Genomic DNA, 23,576 nt, shown 5'->3' on the forward strand with positions numbered 1-23,576 from the left:
TAGGATAAACCTACCTTTTAGCACGCTCAATAAGCAATCCAATAATAAATACCGCTCTATAAAACCGTCACCTAATTAAAGTAATTAAATACGTTTAACTACTAACTAATTAAATTAAATACGAATTCGATTAATTAAATATAAACTCGTCTTAAAGCTATTCAAAACCCGTCTCAAAACCTACACCCGAACTCCCTCCTAGAACCACCATGAGCCACCACTGCCACCACCACCACGGTGGTCTTCTCCTGCCGCCGCAACCACGACCACCGTAGCAGTAGCAACCGTTCACAACAATGACAACAACAAACGATAACAACAAACGACAACAACAACAACCCGCAACAACCACAACTCGCAACACTACCCATAACCACCAGGAGCCGCCACTGCCACCACCACGGTTGCCTCCCTCTGACCGCGGTGGATCCAGTGGCCACCCACCACGACGTGGCAACCACCAGTAGAAACATTAACACCATGGCAGCAGCAACAACAATGGCGACCTAACACAACCCGCACCCCTCCTTTAACCCACGACAAAACAGCCCCTACTACCACCTATGTCGCCACCCACGACCACCCACTAACTCCCCTCACATCCCCCTACAACCACCGCCCAAAACCACCCTAAGTCAGGCCCACGACGGTGGTCAACACCCTAGCCCTAAAACCGAGTCACAAAACCCAACATACACCTAGATCTATTCGGTCAAACACGGTTTTGGGACGGTCAACGGTGGCTAAAGGTCGGTCAAGGTCAGTCCCAAGGTGGTCAAGGTCGAGGTGGTTCAAATAAAATAATATATAAGCTAGTGAGACGGTCTTACCTTACGAACTTGAGGCGGAGGGCAAAATCTCCACTTTCACTTCCTTTTTCTCTCTTCCTCTCATCTCTCATGTTTGTGGATATTGTTAGATTTTGTGTGGATAAGATGATGAGTGGATAGGTTGGAGTATACAAGGTGAGGTGGAGTATATGTATACGTATACGCATATCGTATTATGTATTATTATTATCATTACAACTTATTATTATTATTATTATTTTATTAAAACCGAACTTTTATAAAAAAATAATCAAATTGTTTACAAGAAATTAGTGGGCAGCCGAGATACAATCTGGGTCTCCACTCCCGTAGCGATAACAAAGCTAAATCTAGTAAAAATGTAAGCGGACGCCCGAGCCCTGCATCCTGAGAAACAGAGAATTTCTAGATCCGCTTGAGCAAAGCCACAACATCCGTATCCAGCTCTCCCACTAAAGAAAAAGAGGAGGGTAGGAAACCATAACCAGCCGTCGTGCACAAATCCCAGTACTTGGCACACTTTCGCCGAAAGCAAAGATCAAGAACAACCCAACCCGGCACAAAATCGGACAACCCAGTCTGAGACAAGGGGGAAAACCCCGTCAGATCGACACACACATCACGCCCCATGTCCCAAGAATAAAGAAGCAGATCCGCCGGATGAAGGGAGCTACCATGTAAATCAACCAAACCGATATCAACCTCCCTCCCTACTAGCACAGATCCCCGACCATGTGCGGATGTCCAATAAGGTGTCGCGAACGAGGTTGTGCCGATGCTTAGCGCCCACAAGACAAAGACAGACACAAAGATGATCTCTCGTAATGCTCGGTATTTTAGTGACATGGTCAATGGCTACTCAGTAGCGGAAATGTGTTTCATAAATAATAATTGAGCCTTTTATATTTTATAAATGATATTTATAATTAATGATTATGTTATGAGACGGAATAATAAATAAATAATAGAATAATGAGTCGGGATGGCAATTGGATAGTAATAATATACGATAATTCATATAATAATAATAATACTCGATAATTATATGTTATAACAATAATAATAGTAATAATAATAATTGTATTTTACAATTATAATAGTAATAAGGTAATTTATAATAGTTTCCTAATTAGTGTCTTACCCATCCTAAACCTAGCCTATAAATACAAAGAAATCTGAAAAGTAATATATATTAAAGAAGAAGGAAGAGATCTAAAGGAAAGAAAGAAGAGAATTAAAGAGCAATTAGCGATAAAAGGTAAACCGTCTTAAACTCAGTTATTTTGTTATAGCATTATAACAATGAACTTTAACGAGCATCGTACACCACCATAGGAGCAACCATGAAGTCGTGACTTTGACCCTAAGCTAGCGCTGGACCACCGTGACTCCGTCTGACCTTTCTCTAACCGTCGTTGACCTAACCATGGTGGTTATTAGGGCGTTTAAAGGTAGCGGGTCTGGTGGTAGCGGGTTTGAAACAGGGGAATCAAACCCTATTTTGAGCCACCAATCGGACCTGACTTGATTTGGGCAGGGTTGGTATGGATGATGGAGGTTGGGTCGACCATAGGGCAGGTGTCGTGGTGGCCATAGGTGGTAGTTCGTGGTGGTGGTAGCCGGAAATTCGAAACAGGGAAGGGACTGCGGGTGGTTGTTTCTGCCGGTGTTGGGTTGTTGCTGGTGAGTGAGGGACTACCCCTGGAACCAACGTGGGTCAGTGGTGACAACGGTGGCGGCCATTATTATTATTATTATTATTATTATTATTATTATTATTATTAAAAGGATTATTATTATAAAAGGATGCGCGCAACTTTCATTAAATGAAAAATAAAAGTTTACATGAAATTGGTGGGGAGGCGAGAGACAATCTGGGCTCCCACACCCTTAGCAACAGCAAAGCTAAGTCTATTATTATTATTATTATTATTATTATTATTATTATTATTATTATTATTATTATTATTATTATTATTATTATTATCAAACTTTTATTTAACAATCAAAAGTTTACAGGAAATTGGTGGGTAACCTTGTTGCGGCGGGTGTTGCGGGCGTGGTAGGGGTATTGGTGCGAAGAGAAACAAGAGGCGAGGTCAGGTATGAGCAGGGGGTAGAAGTGGTGAGGAGAGGGATAATGACCGACACCATTCAGTAGAGGAGGGGAGGGGTTCAATAGGTGTGGTGGCGAGAGCAAAGGATAAGTTTGGTCAACAAAGTGGACATGGCGAGAGCTATAAATTCTATTGGTGGTAGTGTCAAGGCAAAGATATGAATGTTGGGAAGAGGAGTAGAAGATGAATACACAAGCAATATAACGGAACGAGCTTCGATTTTGTGGTGGGTATAGCCGTATAGGGCCGAAGCCATGGGAAACAAAGGCTAACAAAATTGTGGAAGTTCGAGTATTTGGGAGGTTGGTGAAAGAGGCGGTGGTAGGGGAGTCATTGTTAAGCGTGGAAGTTGGCATCCGATTAATTAAATAGACAGCTGTTTGAAAAGCATGGGGTTAATATACGAGTGGCATATAGGCGTGATAAAGTAGGGCAAGACCGGTGTCTACTATATGTCGATGTCGTCTCTCCGCAAAGCCATTGTGCTCGGAGGTATGTGGTGGTGAGGTGAGATGTTGAATTCCAGACGATGCAAGGTCAGGTTTAAGTTTCTCGAATTCTTCGCCATTGTCGGAGTAAAAGGTTAAGATGGGACGAGAAAATTGTTTCTCAACAAGGGCTTTAAAAGTCAAAAAGCTGTGATGAGTGTCAGACTTCTTTTTTAAGCGGAAATAGCCAGGTAAATTTAGTGTAGTGATCAACGAAAATAACATAGTATTTATATTGATCAAGGGAGTAAATTGGCGATGACCATAAGTCACTAAAAATAATTTCAAATGGAAATTGAGATGTAAGAGACGACACATCAAAGGCTAATTTATGACTTTTATACATATGACAAGCCTTGCAAACATTATTAGAAATAACGGGTTTGGAACTGAAACTCGAAACAATATTCTTTAAAACTGAAAGGTGCGGTGGACCAAAGCAATGGTAGAAGTCAGCATCGGTGAGGGCGGCGGCGTGGGCTTGCGGAGGAGACGACGTTGGCCAATAGTAGACTCCATCTTTTGTCGGTCCCGTGTAAAGAGTTGCACCGGAATTAAGATCCTTGATAACAAAAGAATCAGATAAAAAGTTAATAGACACGTTGTTATCAGTAAAAAACTTAGACACAGAGATTATATTTTTGTACATTAATAGAACATGAAAAACATTGGTTAATTTGAAAGAGGATAAAAGAAGAGTTGAACCAGTATTAGGAATTGGAAGACCCAAGCCATCGCCGATGACAATTTCATCGGTACCCTCGTAAGGGTGGTGAAGGGCGAGGTTGTCAAGATCAGCGGTGACATGGTGCGAGGCACCACTATATAACAACCAGGGAGAGGGCAACGGCTGTGGGGTAAGAGCAGTGGGGTTGGCCTGAGCAGAAGTGGTAGGGGTACGAGTGTAAGGTGGAACACGTATGTCAGAATATAGGGCAGTAGAAGAGGGCATGTCCCTGTGTATGGAACCATTGACATTTCCTCTTGAAGAGATTTTTGGGGTTTTGATTAGGGGTAGATACGGCTGGTTGGAGAGTGTGGTGGTTGGTGGCAGAGTTGGAGTTGGGACGGGCATAGGTTGGATGGGCAACGACAGGGAAGGAGGTGGCAGGGCGTGTCTCGGTTTGGGTAAGGATGAGTTCGCGGTGGATTAATTTTTCAAAAAGTTCAGGGAAAGAGATGGGATTATCACGGGCATTGATCGCGTCGATGACAGGTTGATAAGACGAGTCCAGCCCGTCAAGGACTTGGTCATTCACGTCTTCATTGGGTATGACCGTGCCGAGGAGGGCAAGTTCATCCACGGTGGTCTTGATCTTGGTCATATAGTCGGATATGGTTAGGGAACCTTTGGTGGTATTCTTTAATTTGTGTCAGAGTTGTTTAATATGACCACGAGAGGGGCGAGCATAAGATAAAGCAAGTGTATCTCATGCTTCGCGGGTGGTGGTCACATGGTTGAGGAGATGGCTAATAGCAGTGGTGGGGGTGCTAGCCACGGCATCGAAAAGCAACTTGTCTTGCAGAAACCATGTATTATAGGGTGGGTTCGGGGTTGGTGGTTTGTCTTTTTCGGTGATTGTAGTTGGGAGTGGTGCACTTCCGTCAATAAATGACGACAACCTGTAGCCATGGAATAGTGACTCGAGTTGGAGGCGTCATTGGCGATAGTTGGAGCCATCGGATTTAGCAACGGAGTGCACATTTAAGAGGACGAGTAGTTTGAGCGGCTCGTCGGGATTGAGTATGGTTGCACTCGACATGAGGGCAAGGAGAGACAGAAATTTGTTTAGGATTTCAGAAGGGGACTGAACCATTCTTCTGATACCATGTAGAGAATGTTAATTGTATTGATTAAGTGATGATTAGAGCCTCAATATACATGGGTTTATATAGCATATACAAGATCAAATACTACCTAACTTAGCTAAGGGATCTCCATAAATCAAGGAGTATAGGAGGAAGTTAATAATACAAAATATACATGAGAATATTACTTTTGACTAGAATAATTAGGAGAGAATAATTAATTCTCAACAAAAAAACAAGTACCAACATGATATTAAAGAGAAAAAGGAGAGACTAAAATAGGGAGAATTTACTTAGAGTTGGCATAAAGGGTCGCGGGCTGGTGGGCGGCACGGCCCGGCCCTGCGAGAAAAACGAGGAAGCACGAGCACGACACGACTGGACTTGAGACGGGTTTCGACGCGATTTTCTTCAAAAATCCTGCCAAGGCGCAGCACGACCTAGGCACGGTGGATCCCAACACGCACCAGGCACGCAGGCTGGGCCGTGCCTGGCCCAAAGAATGGCTCGTTGAAGTTTATAGTTGTTGAGTGTTGAACTGTTGATGCTTTTATCCGTTGAGACTTGAGCACTCATAGACGTCATAGTACTATTGTAGCCATTAATGGCTGTTAACTTAAGAGAGTGTGTTTTTATTGTAAAAAATAATTTTCAAACTCTATAAATACCACCTTAATTCAATTCTTTTCTTCACAATTCAACCCATCTCTTATTCTCTTCTACTTATTTTAATTCTTACAAATTACAATCTTATAATATAAATTGTAAATGTATAAAAATCTTATAAAAAATAATTAGTTAATTAGTAATCAAGCACGTTAATATTTAATAAAATATATATTTAAACCATTAATCATCATTTATTAAATACAAAGTACTAAAAATATATCAATTATATAACAATGTTTTTAAAATTAAAAAAAAATATTAAATCACATAAACCGGCCCACTGACAAGGCACGAAAAGCCCATGGGCCATGCACGACCCGGGCATAAAAATGGTCGTGCCTTGAGCAGGCCGCGACATGGGTTTGGATCAGTGGGCCTGGCACGACACGGCCTGATAAGCCCAATATCCGTGCCTGGGTCGGGCCAATTTTGGGGGTAGGCATGACAGGCCAACCCAACACGGCCCACTGCCTACTCTTATTTACTAGGAGAAACTCATGATAATAAACAAAAGAATTCCACAAAAGAAAAGTATTGTTGAAATGTTTTTGTTTGTTATTTTATCTGATATTGTTTATGCAGTAACTGACTCCGTTTAAATGTTTTAAAAACTGTGGTGATTCATTCGAGGGTGGTGAGCAGTTGTCTAGCAGGTATATCTTGGATGCGGGCGGGATTAGCTGGGGATGGAGTCACCACGAGTCAAAGTCGTAGTCTTCCGCTGTGTTGTCATAATACATTTGTTAATTTAGTGGATTTTGGTTTTTGGAACAGATGTATCTTATTTCAGTTGCAGTTGGTTTTGATGTAATCACTTTAAATAGTTGAACTTTAAAGTAGGTTTCTTTATGGTCACTTTTGATATACTGTACCTCGGGCAACCGAGATGGTAACATCTCAATGTGCTAGGGTGGCCTTGGTAAGGCACCTTGGTGTATGTGGGTGTTACAAGTTGATCATCTTGTATCTTGAATATAAACTCTTCATTTTGAGCTTCAAAACTTGTATTTGTCCGACAAACTTTGTTCAATGCTTTTGTAACATATAACAAACCATTAATAGTACCAAATATATAGACACACATAATTTGTCATTATCAAAACTTAATAGGACATTTAATTATATGGTCTAACAATTACAATTATGCAATTACCATGTCGGTACCGGGACACGCCTAGACGTATTCACAACCCCCCGGTGTCAGGGACACGCCCACGACACCACGCCTCACCGCAAGGTACCGGGACACGCCCAGATGTACTGGGTCCGAAAGCCAACCGGATCCCCTGCCGGACGTCGTGTTTCAACCACATGAGTCCCTCCTAACTCAAGCCATTAATTAATGTGCACATCCCTCTTGGAGTGGGAAGCTCCAAGAGGCAATTCGAGCGTAAGACGGCCTTCCAAACGTCTTACGTCTCCTCAACAACTAAGTACCACCATCCACGACCTCCAATACAACACAACAATAACCACGCATGAAAAAAATGGAATACAACACCAAATATGTGACTCATCTATGAACTCAATCCCAACATGTTATGAATAACAATTCCTCAAATACCAGCATGATGTACAAATCGACTAACACATGAAATGATGATAAAAGACACACAAATATATACACTAAATATTGAAACCGAGTAGGATAAACCTATCTTTTAGCATTCTTCATAAGTGTGGACGTGGGCCACAAGCCGGTCTGCGAGCAAGAGCCGCCTACCGGTCCGTAATCACGGTCCACCTGCACGCCAAGCCAAAGTGTGGATATGCAGCGGTCTAAAAGCCACGCTCGGTGACGTAAAAATGCTTTTGACCGGATCGCTTTAGATCGGTCGGTTTCGTCTCGGCAAAGGTCTCGAAATGATGTTTAAGATGTTCGGAGTCGCCACCAAGCATTAATGGGATGCTTGGAACACGTTCGAATCCACTTTATACCTAGGTCAATCAAGGCAAAAAGCGGTGTTTGAGATAGGTACTAAAGATAAGGACTCGTCCCCCTTTTAGCATTCTATGCCTAAAATGACTCTCGAGCGCCCTGGATAAGGCCATCCACTATCCAACGATTCTAAGTAAGGGGTGAGGGTACGTACTGGGAAGCACTTTAATCGGACACCCAATCCCGCCCGTGTTAGCGGCCTCTACTGATCGATCGTGGTTGTTTAAGTGCAAGAGTTGATAAAACGGTTTAAATGCATGAATGCGCATCCAAAAGCTTAACCTAACATGTGAGAATTTGCTAAGTCGGTTTATTTATCCACATAGCATGAAATTGATGTCGAAGTTGGATTTAGATTGATTTGCATGTGAAAACGGAAATTAAACATCCATTTACCAAATTCGGGTTATGATGCTTAACATGATCCATTTATTTGAAAAAGTGTGTTTAATGACAAAGTGTAAAAACATAAACTTGTCAATCTGATCCGTCATATATTCGGGTTAACCGTAATCGGGATCGTCCTAGACAAGTGCTAAAACGAGACAGAACAGTGTCAGGTAGCCCCATTGGGGCGCGAGCCTATTGGCGAGAGAATGGGCTCTGCCCAGGTTTTTAAATGTGGAAATAGGCAGGCTCTTGGGGGGCGAGCCAAGAGGTGTCTCCTGGTTATTAAAAAGGTTGTTTGAAACCATTTTAAAAGGTTGTTGAAAAGGTTATTTAAAACTGTATTTGTGATGAATGATTGCAAATGTTGTTTGTATGACTCGGAATAATTACTATTGTGTTAGTAATATTCGTTGTCGGATTTGCAAGTTTGAAAAGTGTAATCTATAAATAAAAATGTAAAATGTTTGATATGAACTAATATGTTAAGTTCATTTCTTTGTAATTAGTCAAGTTTGTCATCATACTCGGATTAAACCGACATGGTATAAGGAACCAAGGATGATTATGAATTATGACTAATATGTTTACAAATGTAAAGAAATGAGAAAATGGTAAAGTAAAAGAAAAAGGTGTTAAAATACTCATTAAAATGTAATTAACCAATAACATCATCGAGTCACGGAATAAACCGTCATGGTATAAGGAACTAAGGATGATTTTTATAATGGTCAAAATATTTGTCATAAAAATGAATTAAAATGGTAAAAACCGTAAAAGGAAAGAAGTAAAAATAAAAGAAAGTGTTGAAGGAAAGACGAACTCAAACACATTTGAATCGCCTGGACACTCACAAGAGGCGCGAGCCTCCCCGCATAGCAAGGAGCTTCTGTTTCAGGCTAAAACTCGGTTTTGGCTCGTCTAACTTATATTTGAATCGTTTTATGCATTGTTCATGCTCATAAACTCATAAAAACAGTAGAGACATGAAATAAGTGAGATATTTACACCCTCAAACTTACGTGTATTGATGTTTGCAAGGTAGACGACTTTAGAGACGGTTTTCTCGTTGTGACTACTCGTGATCAAAGAAGTTTAAAAGAGTGCCTTAAAAAAGGATTTTGTTTTGAAAATATGTTGAAAATAGTTTAATTAAAACATGTTGATTGATGAATTGAGTTGGTCAAATGGGTCGGTCGAATGCACGCCGACGGTACCAAACAAAATGTGTAAGGCTTGTGTTTTCGATCGGTAAGTCAAAAACACGTGTCGATTTTGTGACTTAGGAAGTCGAGTATGGAAGTTTGAGGGAGATGTGAGGGGCAGACTCTCGCGTGAGTATTGTGGTGTGTGATGGTGGGTATTTATAGAGAAATGTGGGGTGGTAGGTCGGTTGAGTTTGCTTAGAGGCTAAGCAGACACCCCAAAGAGGCGCGAGCCACCTAGTGATTGAAAGGGGTGTACTGGCCCTTTCAATTTGGACGTGGCCTTTGCTCTATCCCTTGTTTGTACACCTGGAAAACAGATCGTGTCGTGTCGGGTTCGTGTTCGTGTCATATGTAAACGGGTCACAAACCCTTCAACCCAAACCCGACCCGTTTAAATCTCGTGTCGTGTTCGTGTCGACCCACTTACATAAATGGGTCGTCAAGTATCAACCCTAACCCGCTAATATCGTGTTGGGTTTGGGTCGTGTTTTCGTGTCATGCCAATATTTGGAGAGTTTAAGCATATTTATGTGATGAAAGATAAAAAAAATTAAGATTAATTTATTAAACAGGTCATTCGTGTCGGGTTCGTGTTTAGAGAGCTCAACCCAAACCCGACCCAATTAAATATCGTGTCATGTTCGTGTCGACCTACTTACATAAATGGGTCATTAAGCCTCAACCCAAACCCGTTAATTTCGTGTCGGGTTCGTGTCGTGTTTTCGTGTCGTGTCATTATTTGCCACCTCTACTTGTTTGGTTGGTTTGATATGTGGTATTTATATAAGATGTCGTGTAACAATATGGGCACCTAATAAGATGATTTTGGGTGTTACTTGAGGTAGGTGTTTTGTGTGCTTGACTCGGGTTTGACCCGTATGAGTTGGGATTTGAATTTCGAGTCGGTTTTTGGCCCGGTGTCGGTTTTGACTCTAATTAGGGTCATTTTAATGGAAATGACATGATAAAGATATTCATGGCATTATTTTCGACATTCAAGATTTGGGTTGACTCGGGTTGACTCATGTTGACTCGAATTGCGGGTTTCTGAGTCGGTTTTGGGTCCGAAGACGGTTTTAACTCTAAATAGTGTTATTTTAATGCAAATGAAGTTAGAAAACTATTTTTGAAATAATTTTTCATATTCGAGTAATGCATTAAACCGTCTCATGTATCGCCAATCCACGCACGCATATCAAAAACACGTTATAGTCCGATCATCATCGGGTGGTTTTTGGAAGGTGCAGATACTGGGTATCTACAATAAGCTACTCGAATTCTATATGATTCCGTCTCGAAAGACCGTCTTATTCCTATACAAATCAAGTAATACTATCACAATACATCCGACACTATTATACAATACAAACCCCCTTATTATTACCCATTAATTACCCATATTACATATACTAATTACTAATTAATTATCCAAATAAAAAACCCCAAAAGTTAGGGTTTACTACAAGATGAGAAAGGTTAAATCTTGAGTTACAAAGTGGAAAGGATGAAGAATAAGGTGAACAATCCCCTAGAGAAAGCTTGAATCTCATGAGAGTGTATTTGTGAGGGTTTTAAAGAGAAGGAAGAGATGATTTGGAGTGAGAAAGAAGAAGATAACATGAATAAGGATAAGGGTTTGAGATTCCTTATCTCGTGTTCTCATTCTGCGCCACTCGACCGAGTGCGAGTCCACTCGATCGAGTTTCACTCACTCGATTGAGTGCACCTACTCGATTGAGTGTCCGACCAATCGATTGAGTGACACCTACTCGATCGGGTAAACGCCTTAGTCGGTCCATTCCACCCACATTAGGTCTAGTCTAGGTCACATTTGGTCTAGTGTACGGTCACACTTTCACTCTCGAGTACATATTATCTCATCTAATGGTCCTCTCACGCATCTCAAGGTACATTTGTGGATCCCAAAAATACGGGTATTACAAAAGTAGTTTTGCTTAAATTCGTATCATTCGGGTTAATATAAATACGATCACGAGGTCGATCTTCCCACCAATCAGAAAAGTTACTCGTGACCCGAAAATAGACTTTGAAATGAGTCCCGATCGTTGACAAGCAACACAAAAGGGTCGGTTATCAGACCTGTTGTCACCCCCCCCCCCCTCCCCATGACTGTTGAGGACCATTGTGAACACGATCGGCAAATGCCATGGTGTCGGTTTTAGACTCGGTTTTAGGATGGTAAAAGTACAGACACCTTCATCTTGTAAAAGTCGATTGTAAACAATATTTAAATCAGGAAGAGGATTAATACCAAGAATTTGTGAGCGAGCGTTGTCGAAGTGATCATCAAGGCCCATCAAGAGATCACGAACACGCTTCTTTTCTCGTCGAGCATAAAAAATACTCAACCAATCACAAGGGCACGGGTTACATGAGCAGGACAGAAGAGGATCGAGTTCCAGGATATCGTCCCAGAGTTTTGTCATCCGGCCATAGTATGACATGAGAGATTCTGTTGGCCCTTGTCGACACGCCATAAGTTTCGCCTATAACTGATAAACGCGGGCATCGTTACCTTGACAGAACAAATTTTAATGTCAATCCATACCTGTTTCACTTCGGGTTGGATAGAGATATTCTTTCGGAAGCTTGATTCAATCGAATTAAAAATCCAAGTAGTAACCAAAGCGTTGGTTGACCGCCAGAACTCGAAGTTGGTGGCCGAAGCAGGCGGTTTGACAGTGGTACCGTCTATGTATCCAACTTTTCCCTTCGCAAGGAGAGCGAGAAGAAAAGAACGAGACCATTCTTCGTAATTACTTCCATTGAAGGTGACCTAAGTTATGTTAGCGCCTGGATTCTCAACGTGAATATAAGTTTGAGTTTCAGTTGTCGACGATTCGACAATTTGGAATTTGTCATGATAAAGGTACTGCTTTGTTTTTGTGATATACGTATGACGGCAGAAGAAAAGAAGGATTAGAAATAACCTAGATCACTGATACCATATTATAAGTCGGAATATTGGAAGTGTATAAACGATTTTATTGATGTAATAATTCGTATCTACTACAAATTAATTGTACTCCATTTATAGGCTAAGGAAATTACATAAGAAAGAAAAGAATAATACACAAGCCTCCTCCAGCACCACCGAGTGGCGCCGAGATTGGGTGTCACCCTCTCACATGAATCCTTTATTGAAGGGTCCCCACTTATTGCATGTGAGAGGGTTGCGCCGAGATTGGGTGTCACCGGTGGCGCCAACTCATTTTCCTTTACAATGGTATCAAATCAGTTTAATATAGGCAAAGAGATTGAATTGCCTTCTTTCTGTAAAAGAGTTGTTTGCTCTTGGCTCTTACTTGTGATAATATGCAAATGAGAAAAACTTCATTATCAAGGCTTCAAGCTAGGAAGATACGGAGTACCCGTAAATCGAATCCACATATTTCCTTGGAGGAACGGATCGACTGTAAATCTCAATACCTGATTTCTATTTGTAAGAACGTGATATCCTTTCCATCTAACCCTTCTACTTGTAATTGCACCGGGACCTCGATTTTCGAATTCCGCGTAAAACAATGTATCCAATGCAAAGGTTCCGGCCCATGGCATCCATCCGGTTGGTTGGATAAAATCGGCGAGCATGGTTTGCATTATTACTGTTGTTGAGTATTCTTTCCATGGACGTCCTAGGAACGTGTTAATTTTGAATCGGAGAGGAAACAGTAATTGTTCGGGTACAATTCGACAATTGTGTATAACAATTCCGGTTGTCTGACGCTTGTCTTTTTACCTTGGGCGATTCACCGTGTTTTGTTGTCCGTCCATCGGTTTACGTACGATTATGAGGGTGTTTTGAATTACTGCATTACCGTCACCAAATATGAAATCGACTGTGCCTGAAACCACGCAGTTGCGGTAAAATTGGCGATGTGCTTGTGTGTAGAGTGTGTCTTGGTATCCGTCCATTCTACAATTGTAGAAGGTTGACATATCGGATTGGACTCGTAGTGCTACGGCTTGGTGACCTTCGGGGCTCTTGTGTTTTGGAATCCCATCGATTTTCCTACGAACCCGTTTCCAATTACCGCTGTTCGACAACAAAATAATGTTAGTGATACATTAGCTTATAATAGATGACATAGCGATGTGTATGGCACTGTGGCGTGTGTTACACGCACCACAGAGCCACAATCATCGCTCCATTACATTTTTTGGTGCAAAAAAAAAGGATTGAACAAACTCACCAAATGTAGCTGATTGATAAGTAGTAGTTTTGGTACCGTTAACGCTTTGTCTTCCGGTGACAATGGTTCGACGGGGACCGTCACCAAACATGAAAATATTAACCTGGTCTTTTGTAATAAGAACTTGTTCTTTATATATTCCGGCTTTTACATATATAACATATCTACCGCGTAACCCCTTTGGATATGCTCTAAGGGCCGCGTTAATTGTCCTAAATTGACCACTTCCGTCTTGTGCCACTATAACGTTAGGCCTCGGATTATTCATGTTAATTCTTCGCAATAATTTCCGATCTCCACTAGGAAGCCAAGACGGATAACCCTCATGATCGAGATCATTACCATTATCGTTCTTAGGCACATGATGAAGAAGTCGACGATTTAGACTCACATTACTTGTTTGAAGCCCAAAACTATTTAAAACCGGAACAATTTCGGAAATAATAGCAAGTATATTACTACTTAGATGAGATGCATCCTTAAGATTAATTGCCATTTTTTCCTTTAATTCATCCTTATTAATACCATCAATGCATGATTCTTGATAAGCTATAGTGGCACTTAGCCAATTTTTCAATTCATTCTCCCTTTCATTTATAGTATGCAATTGATCACTAACGACGTTATTAAACACATCGTTTAACTCATCAATTGCAAATTGCAACAATTCCTTGCAATCATTGAAAGCCATTTGATTAAGAGGGTCATTAGCCTCTTTACTCAAATCTTTCGAGTGCTCGATACTTTGAATAATGGCATTAATAGTCGCGTTGATAGCCCCTTGGATATAGTCCTTAGGACTAGCAGTCTTGTTATAAGCAACAGGGGTAAGACTGCGTACACACGCTTCTTTGTAATCTGTAGGACCACATATAGCTTGAATCGCCTTGGATGTCGTAGAAAGTGGGTTATTAGGGACATGATGATCATTCTTATCAGCATCTCGAACCGTGACTACTAGAAGAGCACCTAAACCAACTAGAACTATTATGGAAATTACTAATCCAATTAACTTTCCTTTCATATTGAAAATTGAAAATTGCTTTCTTAAGAAACTTTTTGATTTACTATGTAATTAATGGTTAGTTAACTCAATGGAGGAGAATTTATTCTAATTTTTAGATAAGATTAAGGTGACCATCCACTTAATTTTTCTAATTTTAGTTTTATGTTCCTAATTATTTGGATTCTATGTTTAAACATATAGCTAATATTGGCAATTGTGATGATAAAACTATGTCTTGATTTTTGAATAAATGTGTGTAATTTGGCTAACTAATTTCTTAAAATATATGGGTTAAAAGTTAGCATAGTGTTAGTGATTTGTTTTATTTATAAATATAGATTATAATAATTTATTGGCAAACTAATTTCTTAAAATATGAATGGTAAATTAAGTAAGATTATACTTTTGAGTTGTTTTTTTATAAGGCCGTCTAACAGAAAATTTGTGTAAAACAAATCTACTGAAAAAAGTTTTATGATTTATGACCCGTTAAATGAAAAGTTCGAAACAAAAAAAATTAATCTGTTTTACAAACTTCTTACTACTGTACTATATAAAACTATTTCTCGCAGAACTCGAAACAAATAGTACTATATTCAGGAGTCAAGTCTAAGCCATCATTAGAGTTAACAGGGACGTAGCTAAAAATGAAATTTTAAGCCAAAATCGATAATAATATTAACTACCTATTAAAATTTGGAATAGCCAGCGCAGTAAGTGGATTATATATATAATATACTACTACCAGTTCTATAGTTTCTGAGCATTATAATAAAGTTTTTGAGTTTTCTTTTAAAAATTATGGGTTTTACTATAAAGTTTCTGAGTTTACTTACTCAAACAATAAAACTCAAAAACATTACATATAATTTAGTTAAATTTGAGTTTTTTTGAAAAAAAAAATAAAAATCTAACTTATAAATTATAATAAGCTCAAAAAAATACGCATATACTCAAAAACAAAAAAAAAAACATTGAGATTATAAGCTAAAAAAAATACATATATACTCAAAAATAAAAATAAAAAGTCTAAAATAATACATCAGATTTATGTTCCTTTTTCCCGTGTTATCCCATACTATTTGTTATACAATTTGTAATACTCCATGTGATAGAAGAATAGCATATATTCTTAGCCACTAGAGAGTCCTTGGTATCCCAACATGTGGAGACGTCCTTAGCAATTTGATGTCATTGAATGAGAAGGAATTAAGTTTTCTCTTGGTGGTGATTGAACCAACCTTTAGATTTTGAATTTCGATATGTTGTTTAGGTCCACTATTTTTTAAATCAGGTTTATAAAACATTTATATTAGAACGGTACTTTTTATTTCTGCATTCGCTGATTTTAAGTAATAAGCTTAATTCAATATGTCATCAAAGTTTATCTACTTCTTCGTACTTCTTTTGTCTTGGTCATTTATTTACTTCTTTTATTCTTTTTTAAAATGGTATTTTAATCAAAAATTAACAAAGGATTGAATCAGAGATATTACCGAGCAACACTTAACAAATGTTAGAAAAAATTGTTAACCATTTCACATATGTCATTAAATTCCTATGATGGTGAAGAAATTTTAGCCTAGTGATCAAAGATGACTGAAAATATAAGACTAGGTCCTGTTTTTTCAGGCTTAATTTCAGCTCATTTCATCTCAATGCAGCTCTATTTAGTTCAGTTCTACTCAACTTCAGTCAGTTCTGTTCAGCTTATCTCGTCACAAAGTTAACTCTTATTTCAACTGCATTCAGTTCACATCGGGGCTCCATTAAATTCAGTTCTCTTCAGCTCAATTCCATTTAATTTAGTTCGCTCGTTTCAGCCGAAAAAAACAGGGCCTATCAACTAAAATTCTCGTTGTCAAATACGGAGTATTAAAATAGTATGGGATATTTCTTTGAATCTCAATAATATCAGACGATTTTAAATTATCTTGACAAGGAAAAATAAAATACTAAATTCTTATTCTCCATCATTTTCCTTTAATCTTAGTCGTTAATGAAACAAGGGGAAGAGTTTGTAGTGTTTGTACTATTATAAGAATGATGTCACCTAGAAAATAATACTGTAGTTTTAGAGTGTTAACTCAATCATGAGATAAAGCTAACCCATAATGGGATATACTCCGTAGCTAATTAAACAGCTAGTCTTGCTTGTGACGGGTTAATCCCGTCACAAGCTTGTGACCTCTCATAAAAAGGGAGAGGGGACAAGGTGGAGCACCCTTTATGTGCTTCTCACTCACCTCTTAATGGACATTTTGTGAAAGGTAACGGTATCCGTCACAAATGAGAATTTGTGCTAATTAAAACACGTTATATTCTAAGTTATTCTAAAGAAGTAAAGATATTTTATTCTTTAACACATTCTTGTCCTAATCATCTCCCATATCTGAGCATGTAGTATCAAGTATGTAACGTACAAGTCATTCGTTGGTCATTTCTTTAATCTTAAACATACAATATACTACTCTGTGTCAATTACGGGTCAATTATATATAGAAGTTTAGGATCTCCGCACATATAAATCAACCGATAAAAAGTTATTCTAATTTAACCAAAAATGGGCGAATGTTGGTGTTCATTTAAGAAAAAAAGACACTTAAAAGTGGAGTTACAATCAACAGTAAGTTAGTAACGGGCGTTTTTAATGGGGGTTTATGGGGTTCCATTGAACCCGTTGAGAAAAGTTGTGAACAATTTAGTGTAGTGGATTATTTATTGATTGAAAAGTGGTGTAGTGGCAAAGCAGCCTTTCTTTGTTTTGGAGTTCTCGGGTTCGAAACCCATGACTCTTTTTTCCCCTTAATATTTTGCTTTTAAAATTGGGGTTCTATTTCTTTCTATAATAATAAATTATTTTTGGGTTATTCACTTCAATAATATTTTCCGTTGTTAATTTCATCTACTGTATTTATAATGAGTTTTTGTTAAACGACAAGTCCAATGTACGCAATTGCTAAATCTCACACATCCGTTTACTAAATCCCACACAATTCGCCCTAATATTCCATAATTACCCTTCGTCATAAAAAGACCTACAAAAATTATCTCCCTTCTCTCCCTCACAAACCTAAACAATTCATTAACAACTTGACAATTATGATTGTAATTTGCACATCAGACATGTAATTTCTCCGTTTTATCAACAATTTTATTAATATCGTCTTTAAAGTGATTTAATTAATGTTTTTTAAAAAAAAAGGTTTCTTTAACAATTAGGGTTTGAATAGATGAAATTTATTTGATAATCATTAGGATTTAGGTGGATTCAATAGAAACGACGGATCTTTTTTACTACTGAACATGATGCGAATTGCAAGGCTGCAAATATCAAACTCATTTGATTGATTTTATTGCTGATGGATCAATCGAAAGAGCATTTTTCCAGATTTGATAGTCATTAGGTGACATGATGTTTATTTTTGGAGGTTTTTCATGTTTTTTTTCTTTTGGTAGGTATAGAAATGAGAGGGATACACTCGGAATAAGTGGAAGAAATGTGCGGGATTTAGTAAAATGGCGTGCGGGATTTAGCATGTCCCAATGTATTGATACATATCACAATTTTTTTAATACTTACCCTTATAAATTAGAATAATCAATATTATAGCTACATTATCAATAAGAAAATTACGGTCTTAATTTACAAGAAAAATTGTGTAAAATTGAACCCGGCCACTCTAATCCTAGAAATGCCACTGAAGTCAGTAATCCTATTCATTAAAAGAACAACCACAGTGCTGAGTTGTCAGCACGTGGTTGTCTGTTGACTTTTCAAAGTTCCAATTTTTTTTCCTGAATTTGTGGAACCCACGATCTCTACACCATTTTATTTCATTTGCTGCTAATTGCTAATATGCTGGCTTCAATATATAAGACAATTTTGTAATTTACAAATTTTATAACATTAATATAAAATCAAAAATAATAAATTTATCTTCAACGTGCTTTGTCGATAAATTAACCCGAATAACAATTCCATATGCATCAATGCATCATTTTAAGAAGTAAATGACTTTGCCAATGTCATGAATCTCATGATACAATTGATATCACATAAATGATCCTGCTTACAGTAAAATACATAATCATAAATTAATTAATACAATTAATAAATAAATAATACGGAGTATATAATTACAACATTTTTCGTCTGTATTGAATCTGAAAAAATTAACCCAAAACAACGATAAGAGGAAAAAAATACGGAATATTTTTTTAAAAAAATTTCATGTATAACATTATTAATAAATCGACCACTAGATCTACAAAATTCAATAGCTTATTAGTAAAACTTCCCATGAATAATTTATAAGGATCGAAATAAGTAGATATTTTAAAATTGCATGAAACTAAAAATTCAAAAAGTAAAATAAAATAAAATAAATTACTACAATAACAAAAGGGAAGAAAAATAATTCCTTAGGAAAATAAAATTGCTGGAAAAAATATATTAATTAAAAATATGCATACACAAAAATATTTCTATAAAATGTTTGCTTATCGTCTACAATAGCCTGGAATTGTCTGCAGAAAGATCCACACATTACCTTTTTTTTCAAATCCTTATAATTTACACTCCATGTATAAAGATTAAATAATTAATTGAAGATTTAAAGGTGCTATTGTGTGAGAGAAATTTAAAATAATTTGAGAGAGGGTGTGAGAGGAGTGGCTGTAGAGGAGTGCAAAATAGAGAGAAAGAGGATGAATATGGAGTATTATTGTACAGCATAAAAAGTTTAGAATGAACATAAAATTGGATAGTATGAGGTGAGGCCCTAAAAGTAGGTTTTTTTTCTGGGCAGTATTTTTATTTATACGGTAGTGTTACTTTTAAGTGAGCTGTGTGCGTTTTAATTTAAGAGATGGATAAGCCCGTTTTAAATCCTCATTTAGAACGGGTATATCCGTCTAAAGTTTAAGACGGTTAAATATACTCATATGTGATAGATAAGATAACAAGAAGATGTATAAAGAGAAAAAAAATATTTGTCATATATAACCACATGGAAAGATATTTGACCAATTTTAATATTAAGACAGGTACGTCCGCTTTGAGAAAGAATAGACGCTCATTTATATGTGTAGCGTTACGTGCCATATTGGTAGATCAAAATTGTGTCATACAATCTACCTTAAAACGAGGATCCATCCATTTTATAATAAAAGCAGGTTAAATATTTCAACTATTGGGATAGATCGGACAACGGGTTGTTATTTCTTAAACATTATTATTTTGTCTTCATCTATCCAAGTGGCTAATAGTTGATATGTTGTAACTATAAAGTGGATATATTCGTTTTAAATAATAATTTGTATAATTAATATCTTCATAACTCATTTTAAATGACTTATTCAAATATGTGGCCAATTTATCCAAATAAGTTATATGAGGATCTCACATCATTTGTTTGGAGTTTGACATATGAAACAAGCCAGGTAGGTCGGGTGTCGGGTTGGTCATACAAGTAGGGTCGAATCAGATCATACGACTTTTATGATCATATTTGCCATTTTTAAGGCACGCAAAAAACATATTTTAATAGATTAAGTTGTATTTAATATTAATAATTAATTATATTTATTATGTATCGTACTTAAATTAAATAATTTATAAAAAATAAATTATTCTAATAATTTTATTATCATTGAGCAAACGGGTCGGGTCCGGTTCTGACTTTAAAATAATTGGTAATTTCGGGTTTGGGACAATCGTGTCTCGGGTCAAAATTTACGAGTCTTTGATCCTGAACAAACAGATTGGGCAAGGACAAGTTTACGGTGGGTAAAGTTTTGACAGGTCAACATCGAGTATGTACATGACTAAACTCAACTTCAAATAATAAAATAATAATTATTATTGTGATTTGTGATCGTGTATATCGACCCATGTTCGGATTATAGTGCATAAGTCCAAAATGCACCTCTATAAATTCTTATATTGTAAGAGGGTGAAAAATATATAAGATACGGTTTTATAATATGCGTATATTGTACAATGGCGTATATGCTTAATAAAATTTCACGATGCGTAAACTATTCTTTAAAATTTATATTTTTTGATAAATATGTTTTTTTACAAAATCATTCATATTTATATGCTGTTATATTTGAAATAACAAGTGCAAAAATAATTGCACGACTTATATTTGAAATACTATTAATCTGTTATATATATGTTCGAAATGTACAAACTTAGTGATTGAAAATGAAATTACAATATAAATCAAGAATCTAAAATATGACTAATAAAACTTAAATCATTATTTTTACGTTTTTTAATAATAACAAAATTTGAAATAACGACCCCGTGCAATTTGCACGGGTTTAAAACTAGTCAACAAGATGATTGTGGCTACCAACAATAGCCAAATGCTTGGTAAAAAAAAAACGCACACATCTTTGAGGTTGTGGTCTCAATTCCTCTTGTTGCCATTCTAATTAATTTGTAGGGCCAATAGTTGATACTTGATATTTGTGTTTCTTCATATTCATATGAGAATCACAAATTAAATTTTGAGTTTTTGCTAACTGTCAAGACCAATAACACATATCACATGTTTTTAGAAAAGCATGAGATCAAAACAAAGCAATCGTGACAACACTAAAATAACTTAATACGAGTATATTGGCTAAATTTACATTCTTAATAATAATATTATTTCACCATATTATTTACTCGAATTGCGCAAATGTCCTTTGTTAACTAGTTTAGTTGGTAAAGTCATGTGAGTTGGTGCTCATGACCTGGTCTCAAATCCCATCAGCATTAAAATCGCCTTTGTGACTCCCTTTATACAAAAAAAAAAAAAAAAAAAAAAAATTGTAACCACACCCTTGGAAACAAGTTCTAATACTGCTGATGTCTTTAAGTATGCGAATCGTTATTTTTTACCTATCTCTTTCTCAAGCAAACCCGAAAAAGTATACTCCCTCTAATCCGCTAATTTCTTCCCATTGTTTGTGGGCACGGATATTAAGGAGATGAATAAAAGAGTTGGGTGAGGTTTGGTGATAAGAGAGAGGGATGAATAATTAGGAGTTAGATAATGAATTGTGGGCCACAAACATAAAGTAAGGAATAAAATAAGATTAAAAGAGTTGGGTGTTGTTTGGTGATAGAAGAGAGGGATGAATAAAATAAGAGTTAAAGTTACCAAAAATAGAGAGGGAAATAAAACCTGAATAATCCGTTTTAGAAAATAGGAAAGAATATAGTGAATTGGAGGGAGTATACTCCCTCTTTCCCGATCATTTGTTTACCTTTGATTTTGGCTCAAAGACCAAGAAAAAAGGAGAGGCTAATTATTAGATGACAAGTTGACCAAATTGAGTAGGCGGGATGATCAAATTGTCCATCCAATACGTTCCCGAAAATAGAAAGATAACAATTCATTTAAACACCCTAAACTAAAATAGGTAAATAAATAGCCGAGACGGAGGGTGTATAACTCACCCATACGGCCATATCTAACCAACTAAACCAAATTATGTAGGCTATTTATATCTTTATTCTTTTTGTTTTCTATAAACCCTAATAGGATTTGTATTTTTAGTTGTTAATCTTTACTTTTTAAATGCAAGATCATTCACAAATTTCTGGTTAAGATAGGCATACCCATTATTATATTTAAACGGTCAAATATAACAGATGTGATAAAAGCGAAATGGCAAACGGCCACACTAGTACAGTCCACGTTATCTACTCTAGCCAACTATAATATGCAAACATCGAAAATTCCAAGGTCAGTGTGTGACTCATTGGATAGGAAAACCCGAAGGTTTTTATGGGGTGGTGACGAAGAAAAACGTAAAATTCATTTGATCTCTTGGGAAACGATACAGAAACCAAAAAGTATAGGGGGCCTCGGCATAAAATAAGCTTGTCAGTCTAATGCTGCTTTCTTAACCAAATTAGGCTGGCGAGTATTGCCGGAACCGTCTAATTTATGGGCTAGGGTGCTCCGGGCTAAGTACTACAATGGTCGATGCGACGTCGACATGTTCCAACCCCGTCCGAATATGTCAAATGTGTGGGCGGGGATTACTTCTCAAGCAAATAGTCTCCAAAAGGGGGCTTCGGTTGCAGTGGGTAATGGTCGGACGACCTTATTCTGGGACCACTCATGAGTCAATGAAGGATGTCTGTCTGACAAAGCCATATTAAATATTCCAGATTCTATTTTAGGAGCGACTCTTAGCGATATGTGGGATAAATCGTCAGGTTTGAAATGGGATTTATTCTCAAATTTTCTTCAAAGGGAGGAATTACTAAAAATTGAGGCTTATTCGCTAGCACATGATCCTTATATCGAGGATGCACTATTTTGGAGCGGCACCACTTCGGGTAAATTTTCTATCAAATCTGCCCTGGTTTTTATGCGCACCAATGATCTCACAGTTGATTGGCACTTGATTTGGAAGCTTCCCGTTCAACAACGAATCCGTATGTTCGTTTGGCTCTCCTCCCATAACCGTATTATGTGTAACTACAATAGAGTTCGGCACGACTTATCTGATGATCCAATTTGTCCTAGATGCTTGACGGAGGACGAAACAACCGACCACTTGTTGCGTTCATGTCCTTTTTCTATTGAAGTCTGGTTGCAAATAGGTCTGCCCGTGTCATATGACTCTTTTTTCTATAGTCCGTTTCCAAGGTGGGTTTCGGATAGTGTTAGAAATACCTCTACCACCGCCTCACCCGACTCGCCTATGAAATTTGCTATATCATGTTGGTGGATTTGGAAATGAAGAAATAATGTCGTTTTTGGTCGAGGGGATGAAAATCCGATTGATACGATCCGGTTCCTTCAACATCAATTCGACACTTCCAAGAATGCTTTTGATCCGTTCTCCCTATTTAACTCGGCTCCTGACACTTCCTATGAGGAAATTTATGCAAGGTGGCATCCCCCTCCATT

General features: G+C 37.4%; 1 protein-coding gene across 1 annotated transcript; it reads right to left on the reverse strand.

The window, feature by feature from the left end:
* Positions 1-13,204: 13,204 nt before the first annotated feature.
* LOC141622460 (putative pectinesterase/pectinesterase inhibitor 21) lies at positions 13,205-14,695 on the reverse strand. Its single transcript, XM_074438498.1, has 2 exons — positions 13,641-14,695; positions 13,205-13,483 (listed from the first exon to the last, which is right to left on the reverse strand). The coding sequence occupies exons 1-2, from the start codon at positions 14,662-14,664 to the stop codon at positions 13,407-13,409; spliced, it is 1,101 nt and encodes a 366-aa protein (XP_074294599.1). The 5' UTR covers positions 14,665-14,695; the 3' UTR covers positions 13,205-13,406.
* Between the last annotated feature and the right edge of the window lie 8,881 nt (positions 14,696-23,576).

Source organism: Silene latifolia, chromosome X, assembly GCF_048544455.1.
Source record: "Silene latifolia isolate original U9 population chromosome X, ASM4854445v1, whole genome shotgun sequence".
Lineage (NCBI taxonomy): Eukaryota > Viridiplantae > Streptophyta > Magnoliopsida > Caryophyllales > Caryophyllaceae > Silene > Silene latifolia.

Bases quoted from the DNA above. Each gene is read 5' to 3' on its own strand.
- LOC141622460 (XM_074438498.1), bottom strand. From the start codon at position 14,664: ATGAAAGGAAAGTTAATTGGATTAGTAATTTCCATAATAGTTCTAGTT. The intron at 13,484-13,640 runs GTGAGTTTGTTC...GTTGTCGAACAG, and splicing joins TTATCAATCAGCTACATTTG to CGGTAATTGGAAACGGGTTC.